We start from the raw sequence: 24,669 nt of genomic DNA on the forward strand, positions 1-24,669 counted from the left end.
GTGTTTTATTATCAAAACTTTTACCTCATCAGAAACCTCGTTTTGCTTACGACCCATTTTGACAAAAACTATATTTTCAATGAAATTAAATATTTGCTGTCAAGGGCAAAGCCTCCTTTACTAAATAAAACAGAAAAGGGGGATTCCCAAATAATATTTGAATTTGACTTTGATGATAGCACATCAATGATGAATACTTTTTTTGTTCTGTTTTTGGTGTTATTATATAAAATTGCATTTTTTGCGCTAATTAAATTTATTTTTTGAATTTATTTTAAAACATATTACGAAAAATAAACTATTGCATAAAACTGCATTATTTGTTTACTTTAAATTTTCTTCAATTACCCAAAATAAGTGAATTTATTATCAATTTTGCTAATGATGAATACTTTTTTTGACCGCTGTACATAGTGGCTCAACTCCAGAAACATCATATACATATGAGTTGGAGTGCTTCTTTGTTTGAGTTGCATAGTGTCTATTAATACATTTTCGCAAGATCTTCCTTTCAAAGATTTCCATTTCTTTTGCGACTATTGGGGAAATAGTGAACCAAACTGGAAATGCATATGTCAGAACTGATCTGATGGCCACTTTGTATAAAAGAAGTTTGGTTCGCTGCGGCAGGTATTTGTTGTTGAATAGGTAAGCAAACATCCCAGAAATTTTCTTGGCTTTTTGCAGAATTGAACGCGCGTGTTGGTTAAATTTCATCAGTTTATCAAATGATACCCCTAAATATTTGATATTGGGTTTAAAGTTTATTTCGACGCCTTTCAATGATACATGCAATGTTTTGCTTTCTGGTACTACAAACGGGCATTTTCCTGACGCATTGCGAATGCAAATGGCTTCAGATTTCGAAGCATTAATCTTAATGCCCCAAGATTTGTAATAATCGTTTATAATATTCAAATGTGTGACAGCATTACTTAGCGCTAGAGCAGGCAATATTTTGTGAGAAAAAATTAAACAATCGTCGGCGTACAGGATTGCTTTAGAGTTGTGAGTGATGTGGGAAAAATCATTAAGAAACAGATTGAACAGCAACGGGGCTAGAACACTTCCTTGCGGAACTCCACTGTTTACTAGCCCTGAAGACGAGGATGATAAATGGCTCCTACACTCCTGCAAATTATTAACGGCAAATTTTTATTGGAAAAGTACGCGAAAAGACCTATTTTCTTAGTGTTTTTTACAACTGAAAGCAGAGTACCCTGCGTAAGTAAAAAACTGAACATTTGGATCTGGCATCATTAGCAATAGACATTTTGGCATCTTGTAATACTTTTTGATACAAACTTCAAACTAGCCGATTTTTCTCCGGAATTTCGAATTTATTATTAGACAGATTTTGCATCATAACCATAAAGGAGGTAAATCTGGGAGCATACATTAATAAGCCCAAATAGTTTGCACATTTTTTCCATTAATAACATATTGTAATTCTTTTATATTTTATAATAAGTATAAGAGTAATTGGCTCTTGGTGAATGTACGTCGCGTGGCAATAATACATATATTATTTATTACAGACACCATTAGTCACAATGCATTTTCTTACTGCTGCTGAAGTTCGTATGGCTTATTTAGACTTTTTTAAGGAAAAAGAACATGTGTATGTGCACTCATCAAGCACGATTCCGTTGGATGATCCAACGCTTCTTTTCGCAAATGCCGGTATGAACCAATTTAAGCCCATATTTTTGGGAACTGCTGACCCAAACAGTGACATGTCGAAATGGTTACGTGTAGTGAACACCCAAAAATGTATACGTGCCGGTGGTAAGCATAACGATTTAGACGACGTTGGAAAAGATGTGTACCACCATACATTTTTTGAAATGCTGGGAAACTGGTCGTTTGGTGATTACTTCAAAAAAGAAATATGTCATTGGGCTTGGGAGTTCTTAACGGATAGACTTGGCCTTCCAAAGGAAAGATTGTATGTTACTTACTTTGGAGGTGACGAAGCAAATGGTTTGGCACCTGATCTAGAATGCAAGCAAATATGGATTGAATTGGGTCTAATGCCAGAGCATATCATACCTGGTAATATGAAGGACAACTTTTGGGAAATGGGAGAAACAGGTCCATGCGGGCCGTGCTCTGAGTTACATTTTGATCGCATTGGAGGTCGCAGTGTACCAGAATTAGTCAATATGGATGATCCTGATGTTTTGGAGATATGGAATTTAGTTTTTATTCAATTTAATCGAGACCAAGACGGAAGCCTGAAACAACTGCCAAAAAAGCATATCGATTGTGGTATGGGATTCGAACGCTTAGTGTCTGTTATACAAAACAAGCGATCAAATTACGACACAGATATTTTTGTTCCCTTGTTTGATGCTATACAAGCAGGAACTGGTTGTCCACCATATAAGGGCAATGTGGGTGCAGACGATGTTTCTGGTATAGATATGGCCTACCGTGTACTGGCGGATCATGTTAGGACTTTAACTGTGGCATTGGCAGATGGAGGAGTTCCAGACAATACTGGCAGAGGTTATGTATTACGTAGAATATTGCGACGTGCTGTAAGGTAAGTAAAATTTGCATTGCTTGTGAAAATTATGTAAATACCTAGTTCCTTAAAAAAAAAAAATTGTCTTATTTAAGTTATAAAAATGTATTGTATTATTTAGCAGTTTACATTGGGAATTTCAAATGATTGTAAGAAAAAAAATGGGATTCACAAAAATGACACTGTTGTAGCCATTGAAAGTTGTAATATGTGCAGCAGCACAACTTTACTCCAAACGGCATCGATTGTGCATTTTAATTTCATAGTTTGGGTGACAACATCGAAGAAAGCCTGGACTTTATGAAAAGGAAAATTGTCGCTGCAATTAGGAGAAAAAACTTGTACATTGTCAATGTTATTTTTTTTTAATAATAATCTAACAAAATTTTATATGGTATTAAAATTATAACAAACAATATTTCGATTATAATCGAAAAGTATAACGCCCAATAATGGAATCTCACGTTTTTAATATATGGAGTTTGCACATTCATAGTCACGTGATTCGCGAATGAAAAAAAAAATATGCAAAAGAAAACAATTTAAAGCGTGCTAAGTTTGGCCGGACCGAATCTTAATTACCCTCCACCATATATGTATAGCTCAAATATATATGAGCTATATGAAGCTATTGACCAATATGGACCGTACTTGTCATGCCGTACAAGTCATAGAAAAATATGACCTCTAAAATTTCAGGCAAATTGAATAATAATTGCGTGGCTGAGAAAGTCTAATTGGGAGATAGGTTATATGGCAGCTTTATCAGTTTATGAACCAATATAGATCATACTTGGCTAGTTGTTGGAAGGCATACAAAAATGACATACGCAAACTTTCAGCTAAATTGTATAAGAATTGCGCCGTCTAGGACACAAGAAGTCTAATCGGGAGATCGGTTTGTATGGTGGCTGTATCAGGTTATGGACTAATTTAGACTATACATAGCGCAGTTATTGGTAGTCATAACAAAAAACTTCATGCAAAATTGCAACCAAATCGGATAAGAATTGCGCCCTCTAGAAGCTCAAGAAATCAAGACCCAAGATGGGTTTATATGACAGCTGTATGAAAACATGGACCGATTTACAATCACAACCGACCTAAAAGTAATTGCAAAATTTCAAGCGCTATCTTTACTCCTTCGAAGTTAGCGTGCTTTTGACAGGCAGACGGACGGACAGATCGATGGCTAGATCGACTTAAAATGTCACGACGGTCAAGAATATATATACTTTATGGGGTCTTAGACGAATATTTCGAGTTTTTAAAAACGGAATGACGAAATTAGTATACCTCCATCCTATGTCGGAGGGTATAAAACATGTTAAACTTTAGACAAATATAATTAAACGGTTCCAAGGTGCAGAAATAGATTCTTGCGGCACGTGTAGTTGTTAGGTAGAAAAGAGGTTGCGGATATTAATCCGCCCATGCCACTATGGACATACACATAAGGCAGTAATCGGCCTGTGGGGCGCTCTAAATAAAACAAATAACATCGAAAAATAAAAAGTAACCTCGGAAAAGAAAATCTAAGTTAGGAATTCCGTGCTACTTACGAAACCCCTAATTGTTTTCCATACCACGCCCCTAAGTTGGTTCATGTCTGATATTGTATCCTCATCTAAATGCCGGTGTCTGCTAGCCACGAAAGCCGGGCAATGACATAGACATTTTTCCAACGTCTCATCATCTTCACCACATGCTATATCTTGCCACACCGAATTCGCATTAGTGAGCTCGTAGTCCTATGTGTTCTGTTATGACACGGAAAACTATACCTCCTGCTTACTTCCTTTCAGTAATAGCCTCCTACTCTCACAATCTGGGTTTCCCCATAGGATTTTCGTCGTCCTACCGACCTTTTCGCTGTTCCACAGTGATGTCTATGGGTTGGATATGTAGAATTGTTATTAATCACTCTGAGAGTGTTAGGAAGCATATAAAACAATCTGGCTATTATAACTATGAAGGACTCCGTCATATATGCACCAATCGTTGGCAGCAAAAGTTTATTGGCACGCTTTGAATGACAAAAGCGAAAGCAATCAGAAAGAAATTTTAAAAGACAAGTTTTTTATACAGCCCTATTCTGGTCTTCGAAAACGCAAAACGAAAGATATTCTTTGTCTTCTTTCTTGCGAACCTTGCAATATAAACGTTTGAATGCATGCTTTAATAAAAAGTCTATCCAGCAAGAGGAACCTCTAGTGATTTCAACACTTAAAAGTTTAAGGCTTGCAAAAGATACGCAAAGCTAATTTTTGCGTTTTGCAAATTTGAAACCCGTAACAGGCCCGATTGACTTTGTAAAAATATTACCATTCTAAAGCTCACAAAGTTGTTTAAAGAGCAACCCAAAAAACGGTTCATAGAGGGCGGGAATATCAAAACATGTGCGGGAATGTCAATGTTAGGCATCACAAGTGCATAGACTAACGCTCCTTGTTGTTGTTGTAGCAGTTTGTTGTGTTCTATCTTTCGTATGCTAGACTCTGTTGAGTGTCCAGATCCAGGATGGGATGCGTCCAGAGGGATCTGGGTCTGAGTCGAGTGGGTCTGGCTTGACAGTTAACCATGTGACGTGTATCGTGTGGTCCCTGATCTGCATCAATCCTTGATCTGCAGGAATTGAGGCGGCTGTATCTGCCGGAACGCAATTGAGCCAGAACTACTCTGTAATGGAAGGCGGTCGCATGATATGTCGTTTGATCTAGAGGTTGTTGTTGTTGTAGCAGTTTTTTGTGTTATAACTTTCGTCTGCTTGATTGTGTTGAGTGTCAAGACCCAGGAACTCTGCGACTAAGATGGGGTGCGTCCACAGATATTTGGGTCTGAGTCAAGTGGGTCTGGTTGGGCAGTTAAACAGGTGACGTGTATCGTGCGATCCCTGGTTACAATCGGGACATACATCTTGCACGTCGGCATCAATCCTTACTCTGTAGGAGTTGAGGTGGCTGCATCTGCTGGAACGTATTTGAGCCAGAACTACTCTGATTTGACGGGAAAGGTCGATACATGGAGGCCATCGTCTATGATAACTCGTAGAACGCGATCCAGCACATGGTGCTGGCAACTGATGAACTTGGGTGTGGAGTGATCTTTCTCTTCGAACATTTGCTGCACTTGAACTATAACGCCTGTTTTTTGCCGGTATTCACGCTTGTCGGCATCAATCGTCACAATTGATCCCCACGGGTTGAACTTATCTAACATATTCTGGAGTCCTTCTGCGCTTGTTTGAGCTTTCGCATCATTAATTTGAGAGCATTCAACTTAATTACTTCGGATTCATTAATGTGGACCACGGCCTGATATCCAACGATCTCAAGGTGTTTACCGTCAAAGTGCAAGCTCCACTTCTCAAGATTAAGCGTGCTTAGAGACCGTCGCAGCTCCGGGGACGACAGCTTTGAGCCTGTAACAAGGTGTTTTGCCTGTTAGGTTATGCTTCATTTTTCTCGTTGACGTTACATTGTAATCCTCCCATGGACTAACAGTACTGTTGTCGAAAGAGTCCGTGATACATTGGGAACAATGAAGTATTGCTGAGTTGGTAAGTGTGGAAACAGTTGTTTCCATTGCCCTCTTCGCTTGGATGGTATTGGCACCAGCAGGTTTGCCGCTGAGTTTTGAGTTTTGCACATCCATTCGCCTTTTTTTCTGGGGCTACGAGTCTATCAGAAGTTTTGTTAGTTTCACACAAATGGCTTGATCAGATATTTGCGGAAAGTTTAATGTTTGCTGCATAGAGACTAAAGTTCTATAGCATTAAGATCGATCCTCTCTCTCCCTCCGTTCTTTGGCAGTGGACTTAAGAAATTTGAAAAGAAAAGAGTCCAATGACGTGGCTTTTCAGGGTCATGCGACTTCGTTCACTTAATGGTCCATTAGCAATTGCCACGTTGCATCTTCTTGATGATGCTTGAAACTGGCCTAGGTTTTCTGTCCAGGTTTCCTCGTTCTTCTTCTCCTTATTCATAGAGCTCTTCTTGAGTGACATGTTGTATTGTATTCAATAACTTGAATGGAAAATGCCTTCCCGTCACTCAGGTTTGTCTGAACTTGTTGAATGATACCAATCGATCAATGAACTTTATGAATAGGCGCAACTCATTTTACAGTGGCTATATACTTTTGCCAACACCTGTACGTCGCAAATTTTCCAAAACCTCCAAATTAATGATTCCTCAAAAATGTGGTTTCTGTAACAAAATCATCCCCAACAGATAGTAAACAGAAAAACACATCAATAAAAAATACCTCAATCATACAAATGGCATTACATTTTGTTTCTCACTAATATTTTTAAATCTGGTAATCAAACAGACGTAGTCCTAGTTCTGTAGCTATAAAGATCCCCTTGCTATCCTCGGGTTCAGCCTTTTCTGGCTCAGGTCCATGGTGAATGAATTGCAATTAGTCGCTATCTTAAATCGCTGTTCCTGTAAGTATATCTGAAATCTCTGCAGCGCATAAATGATAACCAGCTTCTCCAGTTCGAAGCTGTGATATTAAAACTCCGCCTCAGCCATCCTCTTAGAAAAATAAGGAAATCAGGTGTAGCTGCAACAAAACTAACCCAAAACCCAAACTGCTAGCATCGCAGTGGAGCTCCGTTTCATCTCTCACCAACTTCTTCCTCAGTTCTTCAAAAGCCGCCAAAGCAAAATATCCCTAATATATTAATCAAATAATAACCTCACCTATTGTGATTTCTGTATACACTCACAAAATAATAATATTATCTAATAAAATATTACGAATAAAATCTGTTGAAAAAACATTTGTACGAGACTTTGGAAAATGGTCTCCTAACGATATGCAGATAAATATATTTTATACTACTTTGTACTTTGGAAAATGATCTCCTAACGATATGCAGATAAATATATTTTATACTACTTTATTAGTTAACATAAATTTTATTAAAAAATTTACAAAAACAATTGTTCTTCCGATAGATAATCGAAAGAGTTTGGAGCGGACGCGTATACATATTTTTAAACGTGATCATGAAAGCCCCAAATTATCAGTCAGAAGCTGAAATAAATATTTTTTAATTGGTGTCTCCTATTTTTTTGTATGGTGTAAATCCGCTGATTGCAAATCTATTGCAATACATTGAATTTATTAAAAATTTTCATTCTTTTGCGCTTCTTTAGTTTGGTCACAAAATTTAATTTTGTTGTTGGTTTAACCAGCTTAGACCAATGTGTTTTTATTTCTTGCTTCTATTTCAAAACAAAACAACAAAAAGACTTTAAAGAGTCTCACCATTTGTAGTGTGTTAAATGTATCTAGGGGCGGGCTGCAATGATCGCGATTTCGGCCTTTGCCAAGGGCATCGTCAGACTGCTATGCCACCAAAAGATTACATGCTTCCACCAGTATTGAATTAGAACTGTTATGCTATTGGAGCTATACCAAGTTATAGACCACAAATGAATGCTGAACATTGTAGAAGCCATTGCGTAATATATCGGATAAGAATTGCGCCATGTAGGGGCTCAAGAAGCAAAATCGGGAGATAGGTCTATATGGGAGCTGTATCAAGATATAGATCGATTCAGACCATATTAGACACTTATGTTGAAGGTCATGAGAGAGCCGTTGTACAAAATTTCAGCCAAATCGGATGAGAATGGCGCCCTCTAGAGGATCAAGAAATCAAGATCCCTGATCGGTTTATATGGCAGCTATATCAAGTTCTATACTGATTTACGCCATGCATAGCACAGTTATAGGAAGTCATAACAAAACATCTCATGCAAAATTTCAGCCAAATCGGATGAGAATTGTGAGCTCTATTGGCTCAAAACAGTCAAGATCCAAGATCGATTTATTGGGTTGCCCAAAAAGTAATTGCGGATTTTTTAAAAGAAAGTAAATGCATTTTTAATAAAACTTAGAATGAACTTTAATCAAATATACTTTTTTTACACTTTTTTTCTAAAGCAAGCTAAAAGTAACAGCTGATAACTGGCAGAAGAAAGAATGCAATTACAGAGTATGAAAAATCCGCAATTCCTTTTTTCAACCCAATATATGACAGTTATATCAGATTATGAATCGATTTGAATCATACTTAGCACAGTTGTTGAAAGTGATACCAAAACACTACGTGCAAAATAAATGAATTCAATAAAATCGGATGAGAATTGCGCCCTCTAGAGGCTCAAGAAGTCAAGACCCAAGATCGGTTTATTATGGCAGCCATATCAAAAAATAGACCGATGTAAACCATATTTAGCGTAATTGTTGGAAGTGCTACCAAAACACTACGCGCAAAATTTCAATAAAATCGGATAAGAATTGCGCCCTCTAGAGGCTCAAGAAGTCTAGACCCAATATCGGTTTATATGGCACCTATATCAAAACATGGACCGATTTGGCCCATTTACAATACCAAACTACCTACACTAATAAAAAGTATTTGCGCAAAATTTCAAGCGGCTAGCTTTACTCCTTCGAAAGTTAGCGTGCTTTCGACAGACAGGCGGACGGACGGACATGGCTAAATCGACTTAAAATGACATGACGATCAAGAATATATATACTTTATGGGGTCGTAGACGCATAAAACAGAATGACGAAATTAGTATATCCCCATCCTATGGTGGAGGGTATAAAAAAACAAACCCAACATCCGACCCTCCACCGGTTTATTTTTATTTATAATTTTTAAAATTACATGCTTAATACATCACAGCTGCTTGTGACAAGAACAGATGCACTTGTTCTAAGTATTCTTTTTTTATAATTGTTAAACAAATAAGTTTGATATTATCTGGAACCGATTGTAAAAAAAACCAACGCAACAACTATTTTTTTCGGCACTAGCACTTAAACGGCATAGGTTTTCCAAAGTAAAATAAAGAATCGAAATTAGTTATTCAGTTTCTATTGTATGTTTTTGAATACGAAGTAAAGTGGGTTAGGTTAGGTTTGGTTGAAAAGAGGGTGCATATATTAATCCGCCCCATGCCACTATGGACGTAAGGCTTATGGGTCTGTAGGCCTTTGGTGTCGAATAACTTGCCTTGCCGGGCTTGGGTATGAACACCACCCTTGCCTCCTGCCATGCTTTCGGAGTATATGCAAGTCCTAGGCACGCTGTGAAAATTTTGGCCAGACGAGGCGCCAGATAGTCTACTGCTTTCTGTAGTAACGCCGGAAATATTCCATCAGGTCCGGGTGACTTAAATGGTTTGAAGTTCCTCAAGGATTCCTTCACCATAAATTCCGTAACTATAAATCTTCGATCAACGTCATTATTCCAAGATTCCGGTGTCTGCCTGAGTCCCTTCGTATCCTGTGGAAAATGGGTTTGCATTAAAAACCTTCACCTTGTCCACCCACCAATGGCTTACAAGATCCTTCGTCTCGATCATTATACCATACATGTGAATAATCACCCTTCCATCTTTAACCATATCCGCAAATACCGGAAATTCGTAAAGTTCCCTGCCATCCGGTACAAAAAGTCATCAATCAACGGTATAGGGTAGCTACCCTTCGCAGTCATGTTATTCAGAGTCCGGTAGTCAACACACATCCTTAACTTCCCCGTTTTCTTCTTAGCTAAGACATACTTGGACTCGCTCAGTCTTATGTAACCATTAGTCAGATAGTCATCCAATATCACCTGTAAATTCTGCCTCTCCTCTAGGAATATCCTTTTGGAGTTGCAGCTTAAAGGCTTTGGGATGTCGAGCAGAAGCCTAATCTCACATAACACCGGGCAAAGAAATCGTTCAAACACTTCACCTGGATGCTACCAAGGCCTCCATTAACGATCAAAACGACCTCCTCATCCCCCGTACAGTCTATCGCCATTATCGGCTCCTAAAACGTACTTCTTTCTGACTGATGGGAACAACAGACCCGCCTTCTTTAAAAAACCACAACCATAAAATATCGCCTCATCATTAACGACAATCATCTCAATTTCAATCTTTTTGCTACGAAAAACAATATAAAATAAACAATTTCCAAAAGTCAATCTCCCATCGATTCACCCCAAATAATAGCGCCCCACTCCTGCCAACCTATTCACATCGAAACGACCCTCTACTCATGACCTCCTCACTAAGCTCGCCGGTTTCCCTGTGTCCATCAGGCATTCTATATAGAAGAAATTCTTAGAATCCGTTTTCATGCTAATCTTAAAATAACTTACATATTCGTTCTGTTTATTCGCTGCCTTCATCTTCCTCTCAGGCAAATCGCCACAAAATGCTTCATACTGCCATACCCCTGGCTTTCTTCTAGGCTTTCTGCATTCGGCCGAGTAATGTCCCATACAATTGGAGTTGTAGCATCTAATTCTCTGCTCCGCATTTTTCTTTTTCATTATTTCTGTTTCGTTTGTCTATAACGAAACCCAACCGAAAAAACTTGGAAAAAAGAGAATTTACTCTTTTTTTTTTCAATGACACACTCGAATTTTAAACTTTTTGTAGTCTCTCGTTGGGATATATTACCAATTGACTGGTTTTCTCCCGTGTCGAGACATTAATTAGACTAAAAAATGATATCGCCTCGTACGATAGAAAATGTTTGCAGGGCTCACCGCCAATTGAGCATTTTGTCTGTCCATGACAGCACCGTCGATCATTTTGCTTGTGCTTTCTTTTGCTTCCTACCCACTAACCATACATTGTATATGCTTATTTGCCACATCGGCACCGTCGATCGTTGTGGCTTTCATTTGTTGCTTCACCACCAGTACACTCATTTGTCACGCCACCAACACACTTACTTGACACATCGCTGCTATCTTTCCTTTATGTTCGCTCCTTTGTCAATCCACCACCAACTATCTCCAATATTCGTTCATTCGTCATGCGCTCATTTTTAGCTGTTGCATTTGTCTGCTCTCGGTTGTCGTCCACATCTCACTCGTCACAAACTCGTACTTCGACTGCCAACACTCCACCAGCTTCACTCGGACACACCCCTCTGCCGTCCGAAGGAACACCTAACAACAGCAAAATTATCTTACAAAAATGTAGACCTAATTTGACCGAATAAATATGATATTGACTTATAAAATACTTTTCAAACAAGGTGTTAATTGTTTTGATAATTTTTGACATAGAAATTCGATTATTTTAGCAGGAAATTTCAGGAGCCATTAAACACAAAAATTACCTGGAGGCATATTAAGTCAATTGAAATAGGCGGCGATAGCATATCTGTTGGTGATATTGTGGATTTGGGTGCAATTAATGAAAGCTTTTTAAATATATCTCTACCAAGGCCCAATATTGACTTATGAGAATGTATTTAGTAATATTGACAATGATATTACTCCGAATCTTATTTTTGATTTCGAACAGTTTCAACCATTTGACATCATCGATTACATTAAATCAATTAAATCCAATGCTGTGGGATCTGATCTAATTGATCCTAAATTTTTAAAAATATTTTTTTTCCAATCACGAATTTAGACCTATAGCCATACTTCCCTACATTTCGAAGATATTTGAACATCTTTTGAACAAACAAATTTCGAAGCATATTGTGGATAATTCACTTTTTACTAACCTCCAATCAGTATTCCGACCGAAGCACCATTACACTTTTGAAAGTTGTTGAAAATATAAGAAGTAATATTGACCGCATCAAAATCACTTTTCTGGCTTTGACCCCAAAATCCTCTGCCTCTAACTTAAATTTTTTTTTAAATTTTCCGAATCTTCAACAAATCTGATTATTTCCTATCTTTCTTATCGTAGCTAATCGGTATCAGTTGGAAATCGTAATTCTAGATGCCTTCCAGTTTCGCGCGGTGTCCCACAAGGTTCAATATTAGGCCCCTCCTTTTTTCTTTATACAGCAATGACCTTCCCAAACATTTGGAGAGTTGTAGTATTATATGTATGTCGATGATGTTCAATTGTACATAAGCACGTCGGCTGAGAAAACAAATGATACCATAGTTCGTCTGAATAACGACCTTGATAGTGGGCGTGGGCGAATGCGAATGGCCTTCTATTGAATCCCTCGAAGTCAAAATGCATACCCATTTCCAGAAATCGCACAATATTACCACTAAATCTTAACATTACAATTAATGGTTAGATTGCAGAACCATTAATTGCAAAGTTAATTAATGGTGACCTCAGCGAGTAATCTTGGCGTAGTTTTTGATGATAAATTATCATGGGCTAATCATATTAACTCGGCAGTAGGCGAAACGTAAGGTGTATTAAGGACCTTATATAAGAGTTGCTGATAATGGTGAGCGTTTCAAAAACATAAATCCTGCCAATACTTTTATATTCCTGTGAAATTTTTTCAAATTGTGATATAGATAAAAAAAAATATATGTTGCCTTTAGTGATGTTGCAAGATATGTTTTTGGTTTGCGTAGGAGAGATAGGAAATCGGACTTTGCCAGACAGTTATATGGTGTCAATTTCGATGCATACCTTAAAATATTGGGTTGCGCAAAAAGTAATTGCGGATTTTTTAAAAGAAACTAAATGCATTTTTAATAAAACTTAGAATGAACTTTAATCAAATTTACTTTTTTACACTTTTTTTCTAAAGCAAGCTAAAAGTAACAGCTGATAACTGACAGAAGAAAGAATGCAATTACAGAGTCAAAGCTGTGAAAAAATTTGTCAACGCCGACTATATGAAAAATCCGCAATTACATTTTGGGCAACCCAATACGTTCGCTGCTGCCACTACACAAAATAATATACACTAAATAAGCCGTCTTATTAGTCTGCTATGCTTCGTTATGCTAATTCTAGTAGAGGCAAGCAAGTGATTCAAATACGACCATTTCTTATCCACTTTAATATATTTTTTAACAAAATTTTTAGCTAATTTATTTGGGGTTGCCCAAAAAGTAATTGTCGGTAATATAGTAGTAATATAGTCGGCGTTGACAAGTTTTTTCAACGGCTTGTGACTCTGTAATTGCATTCTTTCTTCTGTCAGTTATCGGCTGTTACTTTTAGCTTGCTTTAGAAAAAAAGTGCGGGAAATTTTGTTTACATTTGTTTGTTTGGCGTCAATTTTAATATGGGTACCACATGTATTGAAAGAAATTCATTTAACAAACCGAATCAACGCTTGTGATATGCACCTTAAACGCAATGAATTCGATCCGTTTTTAAAACGAATCATACCTGGAGATGAAAAATGGATTGTTTACAACCACGTTAGTCGAAAACGATCATGGTCCAAGCATGGTGAACCAGCTCAACCCCCTTCAAAGGCTGATATCCACCAAAAGAAGGTTATGCTGTCTGCTTGGTGGGATTGGAAGGGTGTGGTATATTTTGAGCTGCTTCCAAGAAACCAAACGATTAATTCGAATGTTTACTGTCAACAATTGGACAAATTGAATACAGCCATCAAGGAGATGCGATCAGAATTGGTCAATCATATTCCACCAGGACAACGCTAGACCGCACACATCTTTTTGGTCACTCGCCAAAAACTGAGTGAGCTTGGCTGGGAACTTTTGATGCATCCACCATATAGCCCTGACCTTGCACTATCGACTACCATTTATTTCGATCTTTGCAGAACTCCTTAAATGGTTAAACTTTCGGCAATGATGAGGCTATAAAATCGCACTTGATTCAGTTTTTTGCAGATAAAGGCCAGAAGTTCTATGAGCGTGGAATACTAAATTTGCCAGGAAGATGGCAAAAGGTTATCGAACAAAATGGAAATTATATATTTGATTAAAGTTCATTCTAAGTTTTATTAAAAATGCATTTACTTTCTTTTAAAAAATCCGCAATTACTTTTTGGGCAACCCAATATTTGTTGATTTGCTTATTAGTTATTTTATACAATATATAAACTATTTTTTTTTTTCTTTTATTAATTTGATATCTGTAATTTTCTTTGCTGCCTTCAAATAGTTAAAATAAAAATATATCACAAAATTTTTACTTTATAACTAAGTTGCAAATCAAAACTGTACGATTACTTTCCTCACACTTTATATAAGAATTAGTCTTTTGCATGGGTAATATCATAATAAAAATAAATACAAATACAAACAAATTGGTAAACAAGGCATGCGTTGAACATATTTTTACCTGTACGAATTAAACTGTAAATTTAATTTGTGCATTGAACAAGATTAAATTGCGGTCCCTTTCACACATATCCATTGCGTAAAGAAGTTTCTTTCATTAACAGACAAAATAGCGTGGGTAGACAAAAAAAAGGAATCAATCAAACAGCTGTTGGCATCGGACTTTAAAGGCGTTGGTCGTTATCTTTTTTTCTTTTGTTTGTACCTAACAACAACTGCAATTAGCGGTTCACATATTGACACTGCAAAAACGTTTACTGAACAATTTAATTAAAAAAAAATTGTCTTGGTTTTGTATGAATAAAAAATGGATGGAGATGGTGAACCACCGCCCCCGTTTCCGATAAAAGAAGAGCCAATACCTGATCTAGAGACAATGAAAGCCAAAAGGGCACTAATGGTGTGCCCGTTACAACACAAAGCAATGTTTCATACAACTTACGCTCCACATCACAACAAATGACAAACTCCAACCGAACACAACACAACAATCAATACAATAATAAATCAAACCGGAACACAAAAAATATCCAAAACATGAATCAAAAACCAGAGAATCTACCCAATCAAAATCTTAATAATAGGGAAATTCCTAACCAAATACAACCTGCCTCTTTTTTTTAATTATAACAAAACAGTATTATATATCTCACTCCACCCTGGCCCTTAAGTAAACTCTGATACTACTGTTAGCACGAGACGTAAGAACTGTGAACTTTATTTCATTTTTTACCCTCGCTTCAATAGATAAATTTCTCCAAAAACCATGTGTGGAAGAAAATATGATACAACACCTTTCAGATTACGTTTAGCAATTACAAAGCAGCCAATATTTTTGCTATAAATCTTACTTTAGCGGAATTGGTCTTAAAGCCGAAATTCCCGATCGCTATCAAAGATTTTATGTAATTAAAAACGTCCTCATTTCAATCGATGCTAAAGAAATACAAGAGTCGATTGAGGAGTATAACTACGTGGAAGTTTATTCAATTTTCCGTTTTATGAGGAAAAACGAAAGAAAGGAGGAATTGCCGACTGAAACTGTAAAATTAGGTACCATCAGTGATGGCCCCCAGACCACATCTCCCCAGAAGCGAATAAATGTGCGAAATGGGAAGAGAGAAATAATGACCATTTCTAGAAATCCAGAATTTCTATCAAATTCTATCTGACGAGATATACCAAAAAACACTACCTATCAATAAGATGGAGGAAAGAACCGCTTGATAACAACAACGAAAAGAAATAAACAAAAGAATAAATAGAATTAAACTTAGTGTAACGACAGGCCAGAGCCAAAAGAATCCACGCTGTTGCTAGTCCTCTAGAGATCTCGCGTGCAGTACCAGTATTCGGGCATCAACATTTTTCCAAGGTTACTAAACTGAAGAAAGTACTGTCAAATTTTACCAAACAAATGGCAAATATACTTACCTCTTTAAATATTGTAGTACTGAAGGTCTTAACATGTTACAGCCGTTTCAATCAGCCCTAACTCCAACACTATACCATACAAAAACCATAGACAACCCAGAATGTTTGGATTCTACTACCTAAAAATGGGGAAAGAAAAAATTGAAGGACAAATTAGTAAAATATAAAATTGAACGAGTAAAAGCTCCTTAAAAAATCAAACAAACACCTATGAATTTCCTACAATATAAAATACAAAGTTTAGTTTAAAATAAACATTTCCTTGAATTCTACCTAAAAAACCTTGAGATCGATATATGTTTTTATGTGTTGTTGTTGTTTTTGTTATAGCAGTGAGTTATACACTGAGGCGGCAGCCCTTGCCGATGAAGAAGTCCGTCGGGTCAATCCGGTACGTACAACCGGCTGCCATGGGATTGGTTTTTTATGTGAAAATTTTAACATAGACGAAAGCCAAAACTCTACTACGACACCGAAATTTAATATTGTGTCAAAAAAGACGACAACAACAGAGGTGTTGCCATACTCTGCAAAAACAAATATCCTTTAAAAAGTTAATTTTAACACGTCCTTCGACATTCTCATATGTGAAACCATAAATTAATCTTCTAACTTAACCGTGGTATCGGTGTACTTCCTACATTCAATTTCTGCGATAGTGATCAATCAGGAAATAAACAAGCTTCTTAATTTTCTTGAAAATAAATCAAACGTTCCCATATGTGGAGTTACCACGACTCGCATCGTGGCAAAGCCATAAAAACAATATTCGATTCATCCAATTTCCGCAACTTGAATACTGGTGTGTTAACCTTTAAGAGATCAAGTTACCGACCACTTAGACTTCTGATAGCCAGTAATTTTCAAAAATGAACTATCATGTGTTCTTAGGAATAAACAAAAACCGTCGGCGGCAGGTCTGAAAGATATAACATATGAAATGGTAAACCAACTACCCGAGAAATATAAAGCTAATCTACTTACAGCCGTGAATACAGCCTGGAAGAATTGCGAGATCAGAAATGAATGGCAAAAGGTCAAAAATGGCCCCTTAACAAAAAGAAGAAAGATTTTGGTGGTTTCACTCTTCGTAAAAATAATAAATCTCATGATCAAAGAGCATCTCAAATGCTTTATAAAAGAAAATAACATTTTGCCAATAAGTACATATGCAAACATCTTACATACTTACGTGCCGCAATGCGACACCTCTTTGGAGAGAAGTTTCTGCCTACAGAAAACATTTATCTGTATCAATGTGTATAAATGATTTGCTGTACACGATAAACCGCCACAAAGAAAAAGGTGACGAAACAATACTTTTCACTCTAGACGTATCTTAAGCCTATGATTGTGTCAAAATTGAAACTCTGTCCAGGATACTGAACAAAGAAGCTGGATAATAAACTTTTTTAAAAAAAGTTATATTGTTATGGGTACCTAGAAATTTACAGTGGTCTCCCTCAAGGAAGCTGTCTAACGTTGAAGTCTAACGTTGTTTAATATATAAGTTAACAGTTACTACATTTCTGTTTTTATTAATTTGAGTGCTTTTACAGAACTAAATCAAAAATCTTAAACTTAGGTTGAAGTTGGTTGGTGCTGCTGTTGGCGCTGCTGCTGTTGGTTGGTGCTGTTGCTGGTGCTGCTATTGGTTTCTTGCTGATTGACGATTTTGTTATTGTTGTCGTCATGAGGTGTCAGGTTACCCGCTTTGCTGTGTTTGCTGTTGATCTGCGGTACTGGTGGATACGGATTGTTGACCCTTGCGTTAGCTGTAGAAATGCTTACATTTCATTACCATTACCATTTCATATTGTTGCTTACAAATCATGATGGTTCGCTGTTTGTTGTTGCAGGCGGACAATGTTGACTGACAGCGGTCAATGAATTAATCAATAGAATCAGCAATTTTTTGGTATCGAAATCCAATATAAAGAATTTTTTGTTTGGCTGACATCCCAGCAAACATCTTTGATGTTAACACCTCCCCTCTTAGTTACGAGCGTCCTCGATCGTAATACCGTTAGAAGTAAGGTATCTGAGATAATCTTGGTACGTCTCTTGGAAAGTTTGTTGAATTCGATGTCGGAACTGATAGTTGATTGGAAGGTGCTAGATTAACGGTTTCAATCAATGGGCGCTGCTTTCTTCTTATCAAGAACAATACCAGAATGAGAGCTGCAGCTATTGTGAGTAAATGCACGGCCGCACTCCATTTGTTTTTAATGTTCAACAGTTCTATCGCTTTTGTATTGTTTAGATGGATCCTTTTTACAAATTCCAAAGTGGTTACTTCTTCTATTTTTGATCCAGGAGATCTAGGTTGTAGGATTGCAGGTAATGGTTCGGCATACGTTGTTTGGAAATAGTTGTATGTCTCGTTGTCAATTGTTATGGAAGCGTTTTGAAACTTGATTATGAAGGTTCCCGTAAGATTGTACTGCTCGTCGTTGATGAGAATGGTACCATCGAATTGATTTAGTAGAATCATCCCAGGCAAGACTTCCTCTACTGTAGGGGTGGTGCTATGTCTCAATAAAGTACAGTTTGCTTCTACGCTTTTTAAAAGATTTAACAAACAATTTTCTTTTTCTATTCTTTTGACATTATTTAAATTACAAACAGTCAGATTATTGAAAGATTTACATGGTTTAAGGATCCCATAGGATTCATTTTTACAAACTAGTATTTCATTAGATCCCCACTCTTAGTGGGTTTAATCAAGAGTTTACTGCAGGAATCTAAATTCGTAGTCGGTACATTGACGATATAAATAAGTGATTTTTCATTTGATGCAATTTTTACTTCAGAGAATTCGAATATTTCTTCTATGTTTACAAAGGGAATTGAATCTTTCTCGAAAAGCTCTTTTGCAATATTCACTTCAGTGTTCGACAATACAAATGAATTTATTATGCCGGACTTTGCCCAGTGAATGGCATAATTTACATTAACAATTTCTTCCTTTAAAAGGTCAATTTTCATTTTGAGCATGGTTATAAAATTTTCATTGGTTTTTACAATTTTTATAATTTTGTTGGTATTTTCTGTGAGTTCATCTATTTTTTTTAGAGACAGATTATTTATTACAACCTGCCTATTATTGCTTGACAAAACATTGTTAATTTTTTGCTCTATTATCTCGAAATCGTCGTGATCTGGATTTCCGGCGATCCATTTCCAACTTTTCTTAATTCTATTGATTTTTCTATTTCCTGAAGTTACAATTTTTAAATTCTTTAATTATTCACCAAAATTTTTTTCTCTACCAGAGTTTTCACATTTTTTTCACTTTCGTACTTAAATTCTTCTTAATTATTAAATCTAACTTTTTCCAACTTTTCTTAATTCTATTGATTTTTCTATTTCCTGAAGTTACAATTTTTAAATTCTTTAATTATTCACCAAAATTTTTTTCTCTACCAGAGTTTTCACATTTTTTTCACTTTTGTACTTAAATTCTTCTTAATTATTAAATCTAACTTTTTCCAACTTTTCTTAATTCTATTGATTTTTCTATTTCCTGAAGTTACAATTTTTAAATTCTTTAATTATTCACCAAAATTTTTTCTCTACCAGAGTTTTCACATTTTTTTCACTTTTGTACTTAAATTCTTCTTAATTATTAAATCTAACTTTTTCCAACTTTTCTTAATTCTATTGATTTTTCTATTTCCTGAAGTTACAATTTTTAAATTCTTTAATTATTCACCAAAATTTTTTTCTCTACCAGAGTTTTCACATTTTTTTCACTTTTGTATTTAAATTCTTCTTAATTATTAAATCTACGATTCACAACTTTTTTTTTTTTTTTTTTTTGTTCACTGCCTACTTACAAATGTATCCCTATAAAGATTTTCCATACGTCCATAGAGGCGATTTCGTTGTCCTTTCGTTAAATCTACTTAGAGAATCGTCCGCTTACTTGTTGACGTGTGTTGAGCCGGTAGTTGTAGCTACAGCCTCTGTGGTCTTCTAGGGTGTTTTTTTGGTCCTTGGTCACAGCCTCCGGGTGCGTTGATGGATTGTTGGGCGCCAGTTAACAGTTACTACATTTCTGTTTTTATTAATTTGAGTGCTTTTACAGAACTAAATCAAAAATCTTAAACTTAGGTTGAAGTTGGTTGGTGCTGCTGTTGGCGCTGCTGCTGTTGGTTGGTGCTGTTGCTGGTGCTGCTATTGGTTTCTTGCTGATTGACGATTTTGTTATTGTTGTCGTCATGAGGTGTCAGGTTACCCGCTTTGCTGTGTTTGCTGTTGATCTGCGGTACTGGTGGATACGGATTGTTGACCCTTGCGTTAGCTGTAGAAATGCTTACATTTCATTACCATTACCATTTCATATTGTTGCTTACAAATCATGATGGTTCGCTGTTTGTTGTTGCAGGCGGACAATGTTGACTGACAGCGGTCAATGAATTAATCAATAGAATCAGCAATTTTTTGGTATCGAAATCCAATATAAAGAATTTTTTGTTTGGCTGACATCCCAGCAAACATCTTTGATGTTAACATATATACCATAGGCTTACATGGTATTATATATCAAAATATTTAAATTTTGCAAACACCATCTGACATTAAAACATTTAATACAATAGACTATAAAGGCCATACCTATGGCAAACCATACCTGTACAACATCAACATCAAAACCAACAAAACCTGTAAAACTTGCAACTGCACCGAAACAGAAGATCACCTCATCTTTATATGTAAAAGCTTCAACGATATAAGAAAAGATTACAAAATATTTGAAGATTTCAACAACTTACCCCACCTACTCCAAAATGCTACTGGCCATCACCTCAAAGTACTCTGTAACTTCATTAAAAAAAGGCAAAATCGACGTTTAGCGCGCCCTCCATTAGCTAAGCAAATAATGGAATCACAACATTCAGCTCTGGTATATGAGCACCAATGAGTGCTCGACCAACACAAAAAGGTATAGTTTACTTTAATATGTAATTTATTTAATTATAATTCCTAAGTAAAAAAACATTACAACTTCCAACAGATGAACAGAATCATGTGTACCACGGAAGTAGTGTTATTGCCACAGAAAAAAGTCTGTCATTACCCAAAAACATATGCATTGGGAAAAAGTATAACTAATAGACAGGATTGTCGAGTGTGGTTATGTGGTAATTGTATTATAGAGGAATTTTCGCAATTAATACGATTCAAATACAACATACCAATAGCTAGGGACAACAGGTCCTACCTTTAAATAAATATATCTTGCCTTTAGGATGTGTCAATGCATTTCTTATGACAACGAAAACGGCATGGATTTATATCCGGATACTCTTTTCAACCGAACCTAATGATTTGATAATTTTTATGTGACGTTGTGGAATTATTTGAACAAAATAATTCTTAATCTTGATATTTATATTAGTTGTAATCCCCATACATTTTATGTAGTGGTGATCAACGCCAGGTGTAGGCGAGATTGGTTTTTTCTACACGGAATGTCCATAGAGGTATGGGACGAAAAATGGATATGTTCTTCAAAGTAGATACACACAAATACTTGTGAATTGGGCATAAACACCAGCGTAATGGGAATATTAATTTTATGAACCTCTGCTCTATAAGTATTATCAACTAGGGAGGCAACGGATTTATGATATCAAAACAAATTTCTTGGAGTCTTTCCTTTTACCTTACTTTTTTATTTGCGTATACATCTAGAATTTGAAGTTTAACTAATGTGTCACAGCCTGATTTTGCTCATCAACTTTTTTTATTTTTGATTTTTTAGGTATGGAACCGAAAAGCTTAACGCAAAACCAGGACTAGTAGGCTCCCTCGTTTTCACCGCTGTTGATTTACTGGGCGATGCTTTTCCGGAAGTAAAAAGAGACCCTCAACATATAATCGATATTATTAATGAAGAAGAGCAGCAATTTCTCAAAACACTAACCAGGGGTAGGAATCTGTTCAATAGAACAATTGCGAAACTAAGCAATGATAAATTAATTCCTGGTGAAGTCGCCTGGCGTTTATACGATACCTATGGATTTCCCATAGATTTAACACAGCTAATGGCTGAAGAAAGGGGCTTTGGAATTGATATGGTTGGTTATGAGGCAGCTAAACGAAACGCATACATTCTTTCGCAAGGAAAAGGTATAAACAAAGTTGACGAAATAAATCTAGATGTACATGCTATCGCTCAACTTAGAGAAAAACAAATCGCTGTTACCGATGATAGCTTCAAATATCAATATGAAAGTGTGTCCAACGATCCTCAGTCAGAATATAAATTCAGTCCCTGCAAGGGAACAATTGTAGCAATAAGGTTCAACAATGAGTTCGTAGATGAACTGAGTTCCGGCCAAAAAGCAGGAGTTGTATTAGACATGACAAATTTTTATGCAGAAAGTGGAGGCCAAATATACGATCAAGGCGTTTTAACAAAGATTGAAGATGAAGAAAATGAGTTTATTGTTGACTTTGTATACAATCGAGGAGGTTATATACTACATATTGGTACCGTGGAAGGCCGAATTTCGGTTGGCGATATAATGAATTTGCATATTGATACTGAACGACGTTCATTGGTAATGAAGAATCACTCTGCAACGCACGCTTTGAATCACAGTTTGCTACAAGTGCTTGGAAAAGATACGGACCAGAAAGGATCACTAGTAGTACCAGAAAAACTCCGATTTGATTTTAGCAACAAATCTGGAATGACAATAGAACAAATTGCAAAAACTGAACAATTAACAAAAGATATCATAAAAAAGAATATTCCGATTTTTGCGAAAGAATCGCAATTAAAAGTAGCTAAGACAATACGGGGATTACGATCGGTATTTGACGAAGTTTACCCAGACCCGGTTAGGGTTATATCATTTGGTGTTCCTGTAGAAGAACTGGAGCAGAATCCAGAAAGTGATGCTGGAGAAAAAACTTCTGTTGAATTTTGTGGAGGTACTCATCTAAAACGATCAGGTCACATGATTGAATTCGTAATAAGTAGCGAAGAAGCCATATCAAAGGGTATTAGACGTATTATTGCGCTTACTGGGCCCGAAGCTATTAAAGCAATAAACAAAGCAAAGCTTTACCAAAATGAGATTGAAAAACTCAGTAAGGATATTGACAACAACTTCGATGAAAAAAGCTCGAAACACATAGTGAAGAAAATTGTAGATTTGAGTGAAGAAATTGCTCGTGCAAGTATTCCACATGTGCAAAAGGATGAAATGAGAACAGCCCTAAAAAATCTTAAGAAGATATTGGATGATAAAGAACGTGCCTTAAAAAACATTGTTTCCGTTAAAGTAGTGGAAAAGGCTAAAGAACTCTGTCTTTCAAACAGTAATGCAATGTTTATTGTAGAACATTTAGAAGCCTATAATAACACAAAGGCCTTGGATGCTGCTCTTAAGCAGGTGCGTTTACTTAATCCCGATACATCGGCCATGTTTATATCAGTTGATGCCAACATAAAAAAAATATTTTGCCTTTCATCTGTTCCTAAAAGTGCTATCGAAAAGGGGCTAAAAGCTAACGAATGGGTTCAGCACGTTTCCGGTGCTCTCAATGGCAAAGGTGGGGGCAAGCCAGAATCTGCACAGGCATCTGGAACAAATTACGATAATGTGCAAGAAGTACTTGACCTAGCTAAAGAGTTTGCTAAGTCTAAGCTTCAAATTTAATGATTGAATGTAGAAGCGTATTTAATTATTAGCATTTATTTCATTTATTAAAAATTTATTTGCATTTATACATTAAAATTTGTTTTTTTTTTTAATATTGCGGTGGATGGAACGAATGTTGATATGGTACTTCGTAAGATACAACGAAGTACACAAATAAAAAACTTTAATAAACAGTTGCATAGAATTTGTTTCATTTCAAATAATTTCCTTTTTAATTCATATATAATTCTCTTTTATATATAAAAGAGGCGCGTGATTAACTGACTAATCACTGCGGCTATAAGAATTTTTTGCTATTCGTGGATTTAGGTACGCAAAATTTATGTATAGTTACACTATTTTGTTTTCACAATATTGGATTTGAAATTTGTAGACATTGATAATTTGCAGTCCACTTTAATCTCATCTCGAATAACAAACAAAGGGGTAGCGAAGTGGACCGGGGGTATGCTAGTCTTTATGTATAAAAGAGTCGCATATTTGACTGACTGATCAATGCCCAACCCGAACGGCTTAAACTAGAATCATGAAATTTTTGCGCAAATTTTGGTCTTGTTCCTAGCCACGAGATGGGAAAGGATGTTGCTAATTTCGTACATTAAGGAATTAAAAATACAAAAGAGTTTGCAATGGCCAAACCCAGCAAATTGTTGTTGCTTTTCACTTAAGCATCAAATAGTTTTATGAATGAATTGGCATGGTATGAATGTAAGAGAATAATTAAATGTGCATGCCATTGGGCATGTTAAATGAGATCACTATTTATGTGAGGGTGTTGAATATGGGACCAGTAAATGCCAGTAGGAGAAATAGCAGTTGGACGAGCTTAATATCAGATATGTTTTGCTATGGCGGTGTCATCATCATTTCATTGTATTGCAGAACGTAGCGGGCAGTTGTCGTTGTTTTAATTTGACAACGGCTAAGCAAACATCCCTACA

The 24,669-nt window shown here is 36.3% G+C and overlaps 1 protein-coding gene and 1 long non-coding RNA gene across 2 annotated transcripts; one reads left to right on the forward strand and one right to left on the reverse strand.

Moving 5' to 3' along the window:
- The first annotated feature begins 1,270 nt into the window (after nt 1-1,270).
- LOC106088826 (alanine--tRNA ligase, cytoplasmic) lies at nt 1,271-23,901 on the forward strand. The gene is made up of 3 exons (XM_013254519.2): nt 1,271-1,379; nt 1,539-2,548; nt 21,817-23,901. Exons 2-3 carry the CDS (start codon nt 1,554-1,556, stop codon nt 23,723-23,725), a joined length of 2,904 nt encoding a protein of 967 aa, XP_013109973.1. The 5' UTR covers nt 1,271-1,379; nt 1,539-1,553; the 3' UTR covers nt 23,726-23,901.
- On the reverse strand, nt 10,480-11,551 carry LOC106088827 (uncharacterized). Its single transcript, XR_001221508.2, has 2 exons — nt 10,716-11,551; nt 10,480-10,660 (listed from the first exon to the last, which is right to left on the reverse strand). It is a non-coding gene; the product is annotated as an uncharacterized LOC106088827 (long non-coding RNA).
- Nucleotides 23,902-24,669: the final 768 nt, after the last annotated feature.

The sequence above is a fragment of the Stomoxys calcitrans genome, chromosome 3 (assembly GCF_963082655.1).
Source record: "Stomoxys calcitrans chromosome 3, idStoCalc2.1, whole genome shotgun sequence".
Classification (NCBI taxonomy): Eukaryota; Metazoa; Arthropoda; class Insecta; order Diptera; family Muscidae; genus Stomoxys; species Stomoxys calcitrans.